Below are 9,786 nucleotides of genomic sequence, written 5' to 3' on the forward strand. Positions count from 1 at the left end.
GATCCCATTGAAATCAGCGGGCTTCTGTATGATCCAGTTATGAGCTCGCTTTATTCACACCGCTTTTGTGTTTAGACATGTGTATGAGTGTGTGATGTGAATACTGGTCATCCTTGCCAGTGTGTGTGTGTGTGTGTGTGTGTCTGTGTGTGTGTGTGTGTGTGTGTGTGTGTATGTGCGCGTGTTGTGTCTATGTTGCATTTCTGTTTGTGTACTATGTATTTGTGTATATTTGAGAGCCTATGTCTGGGAGAAGATCAGAGCTACATTACAGAAGATGTTAGTTAAATCACTACTGCCATAGATCATAAACAGAAGAGTGGCATGAATCAAACAAACATGTAGCTGTAAATAGATTAGTGACATTTCCCCCCCCGCCCCCACCCCCCGCTCCCTGCAGGCTTACGGTGCACATGGACGACGAGCTACGCCTGATCGCCCAGAACTCACTCCAGAGCCTCCTGCTGGACTTCCCGGACTGGCGGGAGGACGTGCTGTTTGGCTACACCAACTTCTTGCTGCGCGAGGTGCAGGACACGCAGCAGAGCATGCAGGACTCCTCCGTCAAGCTGCTGCTGCAGCTGCTGGCCCAGTGGAGGCTGGCGCTGCAAGTGCCCAAAAAGACCCGCTCCACGGAGGTAAGCCCAGACACCGCCGAATCAGCACCGCCACAGCACAATCTGCCAGTGTATATGCTACTGCGCGGATATCACCAGATACCAGTAGTACCTCAAATATCCACACAGAGTTAGGGTTTTAACACCACACCTTAAAACCCCTAGCCAAACACTGCCACCACCACGCTCAGACACACTGCTCAAACAGCAGCTGCTCAAACACCACCACAAACATCAGTTCAAATTCACAGCCACTCCCCAGACAACAAAACGTAACGATACTTTCCATGCAGGGTATGGGAACCATAAGTACGTTAAGAAAGTATTTGAGTTGCCCACAGTGATTAAATCTCAGTAGACTAACGTTCACAGCCTATACTTGAAAATAGAATGTATAATTAGTTGGTGGTTATGTAATGTCATGCTATATCTGCACATGTTGCATAATGGCTCGATTAGGGTTGCATGTTAGCCTGCACTTCATTGAGAAGCTAATCATTGTTACTGACCCTAATGTCTTTAATGTGTAGGTGTGCATGTGGGTTTACATGCATGTCCGTTTAAGTGTCTTTTAATTTTAAATATTTAACGCATTAAAAAAAACAATAATCCAATTAACACTACTGCCTGTGTTTTGTTAAATACATCTGGGGGCATCCAACGCACAATTGACACAGAGCTTAATTGAAGTCACAAGCTTATTGAGCTAGTTTATTGAGCTCATCAACTTACAACTAACCCAACGGGCTGCAAACCACGTTCTAACCATCGACCGGCTGACCTAATCGCTAGTGCCCTGCATAGCATCTCCCTCCCCAAAAGTCTGCCTTCTTCTTCTCTGCCTCTTGTTCTCAATCCCCGTTGACAGGATATTTTAATCCCTTGACTGTTTTTTTGGCATCTGTAGTTCACAGGAGATAATCTGTGCTCAGTTATTTTAATAACACAAGGCACAGCGTGTTCTCTGTATTTAGCTTTTAATATTCTGCCAAACAACTTGTCAGACTGTCATATCATAGAATTATTTGAAGTCCTAATCCTTGTGTCCAGCTGAGCGAAACGAAAAAAAAAATTCGCGACAATATATGGATGAATATACAGACACTTAAACATTTGTATGTACAGTATGTATCCCTGTTCATACAAACATGCTTTAACACACTCCGCTCCTTTCCTCTCTGCTCTCTCCTCAGCTGTCCCATGGCAGCAGCGGTAGCGTGGGCAGTGCTGGGGGGCGCTCTGCGGCGGAGCGGAGCCCCCACTGTGGCGTGCTGCACGCGGTCGAGGGCCTGGCCCTGCTGCTGCTCTGCTCCTGCCAGACGAGCACACGCAAGCTGGCCGTGTCCGTGCTCAGGGAGATCCGCCTGGTCTTCAGCGCCATCGGACAGGCAGATGTGAGGAAACACACACTCACACAGAAACACACACACACACACTCACACAGAAACACACTCACACGGAAAAACACACACACTCACACAGAAACAGACACTCAAACAGAAACAGACACTCACACGGAAACACACACACACTCACACAGAAGTCTTACATGGATATCTGCAGACCTGCAGACTCCTTTTGGAGTATTGTAGGTTCAAAGAGTTGCTAGCTCCTATTAGTCATGAGGGTTTGTCCGATAGCACGGTACTTGTACCATGAAGAAGATATAATCCCAAATTCATGCAGGCAACTCTATTGACAGAACCTGATTTTTTGTGAACTTCATCCGGTGTTACTAGTCCCATATAATCAGATGTAATTGCAGAAAGTGACGGCTGTGTGGTTTTGCTGCTGTCTTCTCCAGGATGATGACAAGCCCATGATCGAGGTGATGGACCAGCTGAGCTCCACTGTGCTGGACAGCTTTGTGCATGTGGCTCATTCGGACTCGGTCAGTGGTGATACAGCGAGTGTCTTTGTACTGTATGCATGGACTACAACTGTGTGTTGGTGCTACTTTTTTTTGTGGCTTTATAACAAAATAGTTGTTTCATCGTACACCCTCTGGGCCCTATCTTGCACCCAGCGCAATTGACATTGTCACCGACGCATGTATCATTCCTATCTTGCATCGATGAACTTGCGTCGACATGGGCGGGGGTGGAACAGAGAAGGCGTTTCTCTGGCGCAAGTGGTATTTTGCAGTTTCAAAACAACGCCATGCGCCGTGCGCCATTGACCACAAAAAAGCTGGTCTAATGTCAGAGGCGCAATGTCTAAAGTCTGTAACGCGTATTCAGAACGCTATTTTAAGGGCGCATGTGCTTGCCCGCACAGTATAGGACCTATAGGCTACACTTCACTTTTGTCGTCTTCACGAGAGATTTACACCAATTTTTTGGCAAGCCATATATAATTACAAGGAAAATAAAGTATTTACCACATGAGGAAATCATTGTGATATCCGTATCCAAGACATTTTAAAACTAGGCATACATCTAGCGTACACATTGGCCCAAATGATTCATGTTAATTGAAGCTGCGTGACATTTGATTTATTGCATGTGATTACTGTTTACTGTTTACTGCGTATGCGTGTTCATTTATGACATGATTTATGTTTGAATGTGCATTTCATATGAATGTGTTTTTATTCCTGTGTGTGTCCCGTCACCATGACCCCCCTCCAGGCCACCCTGCCCCTGAGTCACCACGTGGACCTGCAGTGGCTGGTGGAGTGGAACGCCCGGCTGGTCAACAGCAACTACGACGTCAAGAGCCCCTCACACGTGTGGATCTTTGCCCAGTCGGTGAAGGACCCGTGGGTGCTGTGCCTGTACAGTTTCCTGCGGCCCGACCACCTGCCCAAGCACTGCCCCACGGCGCTCAGCTACGCCTGGCCCTACGCCTTCACGAGGCTACAGCTCCTCATGCCACTGGTTGACCCCAAGTAAGCCAGCGCCAGTGCCAGACATGCACACACAAACACGTGCATGTCAACATAGCAGTTTGTTCAAAAACCTATGCAGCGCTCATACATGGTTGTGCTGATAGGGGACCCTAGCACCAAACATGTAGGACATACAGTTATATAAGTAGCCTTTTCACAAATACGTGTTGAGCCTGGATGTGTTTCTTGGGTTCTAAACAGTCGTAAGTGGTTTTGCTGATATATGGCTAAATAACTAAATTGATTAAATCAGTCAAAAACTCACCCCAACAAAACTGTAAAGATCTGTAATACAATTGTCTATAATTGATTGTAACAAAATAATCCCTCTGTCAAGTGTAACTGAGGAGAAGGCAAGGGGAGGAGGGCCTGCTCTTTGAGATAGTAACATATCAGAGAAATAAAAAGCACCTTTAGGGGTTTGAAACTAGAGAGATACAGCCGGTATTAGTACTATTTAAATGTACTATTTATGTATTGGCATACAGCTTAATGCGTTCATGCACATAGATACATTTGAACAAATACGTATACTAATGTGGTCCAAGTTGTCAAAAATATAGGAAAATGCTTGATTTTTTCTTTATTGGTTGATCCAAGCATTCAAAAAACAGACAGTTTCTTGTTTCCCTTTGTACCTCTGCCTTGTATTTGTTCCTTGAGCTGTTCCTTTGGTAGGAAGTTAGAGCTGTGTGTATATTAATTATAAAGGCTCTCACAGTCTCCACTCTAAAGAAGTGTTTGCTCTCTGTGAATGTATGGATGACAATGAATGTCTGTGCTGTTGCGTTGGGTAAAGTGGATGTCTGATGTGTGATAAATTAATAAATGTCATGTCATTCACCTCAGTCACTCTGGCACTGGTTTGTTTTCACAGCAGCCCTGTCTACGCCAAGAAGACGAGCACGCCGGGGCCGGTGGACGGCTACGTGAATCTGTGGAGGAACTACCTGATCCTGTGCCTGGGCGTGGCCAAGCCCAGCATCATGAGCCCGGGTCACCTGCGCGCCTCCACTCCTGAGATCATGGCCACCACACCAGACGGCAGCATCACCTACGACAACAAGGTGCGTAGTCTGAGGGGAGAGGAAGTTGCAAGGGAGGATGCAACACATGTGTGTGTGTGTGTGTTTGAGTGTGTGTATGTGTGTTTGAGTGTGTGTGTGTGTGTTTGAGTGTGTGTGTGTGTGTGTGTGTTTGTGTGTGTTACTGTTAAGTATTTGTAAGTTCTTGTGTGTTTGAATGTGTGTGATATGTTCATGGTTGTGTTCACAATGTGTGTCACTCTAGTGCTGGGGTTTACTTGGTCCATGTCTGTGTGTGTAAGGTCTTTGTAGAACTGAGCTGTATAGTGTCTCATTGATTCAGTGATAGATTTTTGCCGTGCATATATGTGTGTATTTGTGTGCCATTCATTTCGATAATTGATAAAAAGCTTTTTCCTGCAGGGTTTAAATTGATCCTAATGGCTGACAGAAAGTTTTTTTCAGTATGGCTTTCATTGATCACAGTAATTGATTTTTTTTTTGTATATTTACGTGTGTGTGTGTGTGTGTGTGTGTGTGTGTGTGTGTGTGTGTGTGTGTGTGTGTGTGTGTGTGTGTGTGTGTGTGTGTGTGTGTGTGTGTGTGTGTGTGTGCGTGCGTGTGTGTGTGTGTGTGTGTGCGTGTCTGTGATCGACCAGGTGATTGGCACTCCATCAGTGGCCTGGCTCCTGAAGCAGCTGGTCCCTCTGATGAGGGCCGAGAGCATTGAGATCACTGAGTCTCTAGTACTGGGCTTCGGTCGCACCAACTCCCTCGTGTTCAGGTAACCACACCACACATGATGACCACATAAACAAAAAACAGCAACCCAACAGAAAGAAACTCTGTGAAGGAATGCCATGTATCCTGCGTGTTCTTAACGGGCTTCTACACATTTATAAAGTAAATGTCAAGTAGTTCATTTGAGCTTTCTGTGGAAATTGCGACGGTTTTTGTTTTGTCACAGCGAGACGACCTTCTTTAGACCTTTCAGAATGACAATGTTTGTGAGCTGCCTCTTGCCTTTTAAAGAGTTTGACCCTGTGGGGCCTCCGCGACCCGACCCCGACGAGATGGCCGCAGTGAAAGAGCTGATTACATCTTCTGTTTTTGAACCCTCACCCTAGACAACACCCTGAGCTTGACAGTCAGGCCGTGGCACACAAAAGATCTTTGTGGGTCCGACTGTGCTCAGACGCCCTCAGAAAAGAGCCCCTGTCAGTCGTCAGACAAGCGCTCAACAAATTAGTTACTCCTGGAGCATTCCTCCCATAGCTGACGTGACTCTCATGCCTAGCAAAGTTCGCCGCTTTTTGAAAAGAAAAAGAAAAGGAAAAATAGGCCTCGCCCTTACATCTGTGGTATTTCATTTCTTGCTTGTCTGCTCTCAGAGAGAGGTGATTAGAAGATTGTGTGGCTGAAATCAGGGCTGAATCTGACTTGTCTCTGCATTGTGCCTTGTCGATTTAATTAGCACATGTCAAGGCTGTCTTGTTTGTACAACTTTAATTGCTCACACATATCTCCTCTAAGAATAATCTTCTACCCATGTTTGTCCCTTCTGCTCCATTGCTCTAGTTTACTGACAAAGCACATCCATTGTGTTGTTTTAATGTCCTCTCACCTTCTCTATGTGTGTTTGTGTGTGTGTGTGTGTGTGTGTGTGTGTGTGTGTGTGTGTGTGTGTGTGTGTGTGTGTGTGTAGAGAGTTGGTGGAAGAGCTCCATCCACTAATGAAGGAGGCTCTAGAGAGAAGACCTGAGGTGAGACCTGAATATCATCCAGACAGAAACATGCCAGCATGGCTCTCCAGCAATAAAAAAACATACATGCAAAAACATGTTAAAACCTAGGTAACATGTTATGATTTTCCTTTCTATATGTGTGTGTGTGTGTGTGTGTGTGTGTGTGTGTGTGTGTGTTGTGGCTCTAGAACAAGAAGCGACGTGAGCGGAGGGACCTTCTGCGGCTGCAGCTGTTGCGCATCTTTGAGCTGCTGGCTGACTCTGGCGTGATCAGTGACAGGTGAGCAGTGTGTCTGTCAGTGTGTGTGTGTGTGTGTGTGTGTGTGTGTGTGTGTGTGTGTGTGTGTGTGTCAGTGTGAGGGGCACTCCCTTCAGACACGCCAACCCCTGCGTGAGTCAGTAGAGAGTGAAAAGCAGGGAAACAGCTGAGATTATCAGAGGAATGGGGCTCACTAGAACAACTGTTTCTGCATTACTTTCATACCCCCCCTGTCTCCCTCTGCCTTTATTTCTGTCTCTGAATTCAATTCATTGAACATTTAACATATCAAAAGCCTATAAATGTTTTCTTAAATGGCAAAATACCTAGTTTACCCCCCCCCCCCCTTTCTCTTTCCATCTCTCATTTGAGTTGACTTCTTCTCTCTCTCTCTGTCTCTCTCTCGTTCTCCCTTCCCCCCCTTTCTCCGTGCAGTACTAACGGGGCTCTGGAGCGGGACTCCCTGGCTCTGGGTGCCCTGTTCCTGGAGTACGTGGACCTGACCCGCATGCTGCTGGAGGCCGAGAACGACAAGGAACTGGAGATCCTCAAGGACATCCGAGCCCACTTTAGTGGCATGGTGGCCAACCTCATTCAGTGTGTCCCAGGTAACCAAGTTAAGACATCCCATAATTTACCCAGACCCTTCACGTATACCGCACACTAGCACAACATAAATGTTCACGAAAAAATATGTTGATGACAGATTCACTTTCTAAAGAAGAAATCTGTTTATGTAAATGTAAGCTTGCTGTATGCATACCCATATAACAACGAGTGGAGAAACTCTGATTCACACTTCCTTGTGCTAGTCTATGAATAGAACTACAGGACAAGTCGGCTAATTTCTGGGTCATGATGACTTAATAGGACCTCAAAGACTTAATGGGAGGCCAAAATTAAGACACGCAATTAGTGACCTGAGGCTATTTTAGATGCATTCACTCTCAGTAACTTCAATTAAGATCAATTATTTCTCTCCCGCTGTCTGTCTCTCTGACTCTCCCTCTCCCTGTCTCAGTCCATCACAGGCGCTTCCTCTTCCCTCAGCAGAGTCTGAGGCATCACCTCTTCATCCTCTTCAGCCAGTGGGCGGGGCCCTTCAGTGTCATGTTCACCCCACTGGACCGCTACAGTGACCGCAACCACCAGATCTCCAGATACCAGTACTGTGCCCTCAAGGTACACACATGCACGCACACACACGCACACACACACACACACACACACACACACACACACACAGACACACAGACACACACACACACACACACACACACACACACACACACACACACACACACACACACACACACACACACACACACACACACACACACACGTACACACACAAACACACACAGAGAGAAAACCATCAGATCTCCAGATACCAGTGCTGTGCCCTCAAGGAAGCCCACTTTTTTCTCTGTGTGTGTCTCTCTCTCCCTCTCTCTCTCTCTCTCTCTCTCTCTCTCTCACACACACACACACACACACACACATACACACACACACACACACACACACACACATATGGAGAGGAGGAGAGAGAGAAGGGCTTCTGGGACTTCCCTGTGAAGTTAAGCATGTTTCTCACGACTCCCTCGCGCTTAAAAGCTCACTCAAGTGAACAGAGTTGTAAAGAGTGCCAGTCTGGATTATGCTCCTCACAGATTTCCACTGAACGTCTTTTTCCAGCGTCATGATAAAGCAGTTCGATATGGAATGTCAAACTTGTGAGGTACCTCTGTCATTACCAGCCATCACAGAGATCAAAGCCAGAAAGACATTAGCATGCAGTCCGCTAGTCAAACTGTCCTGTCTGTTCTTGGAACTGTCATCCGCCCACAGTGATTGCCTCACATAACAACCCCAGGCAGGGGCCAGAACAGGCTAATTCAGACTTACAAAGATGTTGAATACCTATAGAAAGCCTTGTGGCCATGTTCACGCCAAAGGGTAGAGGTGTTATCCCAGTCTGGCTTTGTCTTGGAGACAGGGCCATGTTCGAGCCGAAGGGTAGAGGTGTCACCCCAGTCTACCTTTGTCTTGGAGACAGGGCCATGTTCGAGCCAAAGGGTAGAGTTGTTTCCCAGTCTGGGGAGACAAAGAGAGAAGGGGTTGTCTCCTCTATCTTTGTTTTTCTTTTTTTTATGTTTCTCTTCCTTCATCCGTTTTTCTTTAGTTTTCTTTTCTTGTCTTTTCTTTACTCCCCTCTTTTGTTTGTCCAATCAGAATTTTTCTTTTTTTTCTTCCTGATTTTTCTTTTTTCTTTTCTGTCTTAAATTCTTCTTTCTTTTGTGCGCTCAGACTCAGTGTCGCCCTCAGTGCCAGCTAGTCTAATCTCTCCACCTCATGTTTCCAGATTTTGGGAAGACATGTTAAGGTTTCCATTCTGTGCAGGTGGTGGCTGTGTGTGTTTCGTGTGGATGTAATTTCACTCTGTCATACACCATGAACAATAGAACGCTCAGGGCCTCTGCCTCTATGTGTGTGTGTGTGTGTGTGTGTGTGTGTGTGTGTGTGTGTGTGTGTGTGTGTGTGTGTGTGTGTCCCTCTCAGTGTTTAAAAAAAAAAAAATGGTGTCAAATCTCATTTCAACAAATAACTTTTTGGAATCATCTCAGGAGTATGTGGTTCCATGTGCCCCCCATGTGACTTCATCTAATGAGTTTATGGTATTTTATTTTCTGTTACTAATTGCTTTGTACAGGACTGTATGAAACAGATTCTATTCTGTTCTCTCTTTACAGGCCATGTCTGCAGTGCTGTGCTGTGGTCCTGTTTTTGACAACGTTGGCCTCTCCTCCGACGGCTACCTCTATAAGTGGCTCGACAACATCCTGGGCTGTCACGACCTGCGGGTAAAACCTACTCAGTAACTGCCCCACTTCATGACCTCTGTTTTCATGAATTCCTGCTCCCTTTCACTGTTTTGTTGCTTTGTTTCAACTCGCTAATGACCTGTGTCATTGCCGTGTCCTCCCTGTCATGGCTGCTGTTCGACCCTTTGACCTCCTATAATTGCCTGCCGATTCTTTTGCTTTCTTTGTACTTGTCACCTCTGAGATTGTGTCATTAGCTGAGGTGTGTTTTTCCATGTTCATTGTTTTTTCTGTGTTTGTGTGTGTGTGTGTGTGTGTGTGTGTGTGTGTGTGGTTGTTTGTGTGTTTGTCTGTGATTGTGATTGTGGTTGTGTGTGTGTGTGTAACCCCCAGGTGCACCGTCTGGGCTGTGAGGTGGTGGTCCT

At 46.1% G+C, this 9,786-nt stretch overlaps 1 protein-coding gene across 1 annotated transcript in view; it reads left to right on the forward strand.

Moving 5' to 3' along the window:
* fryb (furry homolog b) overlaps positions 1 to 9,786 on the forward strand; it is a 54,262-nt gene that overhangs the window by 19,982 nt on the left and 24,494 nt on the right. Inside the window, exons 18-29 of the mRNA XM_080838748.1 lie at positions 401 to 638; positions 1,811 to 2,011; positions 2,422 to 2,508; positions 3,248 to 3,507; positions 4,385 to 4,574; positions 5,192 to 5,316; positions 6,238 to 6,295; positions 6,466 to 6,557; positions 6,972 to 7,144; positions 7,558 to 7,718; positions 9,290 to 9,400; positions 9,755 to 9,786. The exon at positions 9,755 to 9,786 is cut by the window's right edge and continues 123 nt beyond it. Of these exons, the coding sequence (XP_080694874.1) occupies positions 401 to 638; positions 1,811 to 2,011; positions 2,422 to 2,508; positions 3,248 to 3,507; positions 4,385 to 4,574; positions 5,192 to 5,316; positions 6,238 to 6,295; positions 6,466 to 6,557; positions 6,972 to 7,144; positions 7,558 to 7,718; positions 9,290 to 9,400; positions 9,755 to 9,786 (1,728 nt within the window). The remainder of the gene's footprint in view (positions 1 to 400; positions 639 to 1,810; positions 2,012 to 2,421; positions 2,509 to 3,247; positions 3,508 to 4,384; positions 4,575 to 5,191; positions 5,317 to 6,237; positions 6,296 to 6,465; positions 6,558 to 6,971; positions 7,145 to 7,557; positions 7,719 to 9,289; positions 9,401 to 9,754) is intronic.

Source organism: Sprattus sprattus (assembly GCF_963457725.1).
Source record: "Sprattus sprattus genome assembly, chromosome: 1".
NCBI classification, from domain to species: Eukaryota; Metazoa; Chordata; class Actinopteri; order Clupeiformes; family Clupeidae; genus Sprattus; species Sprattus sprattus.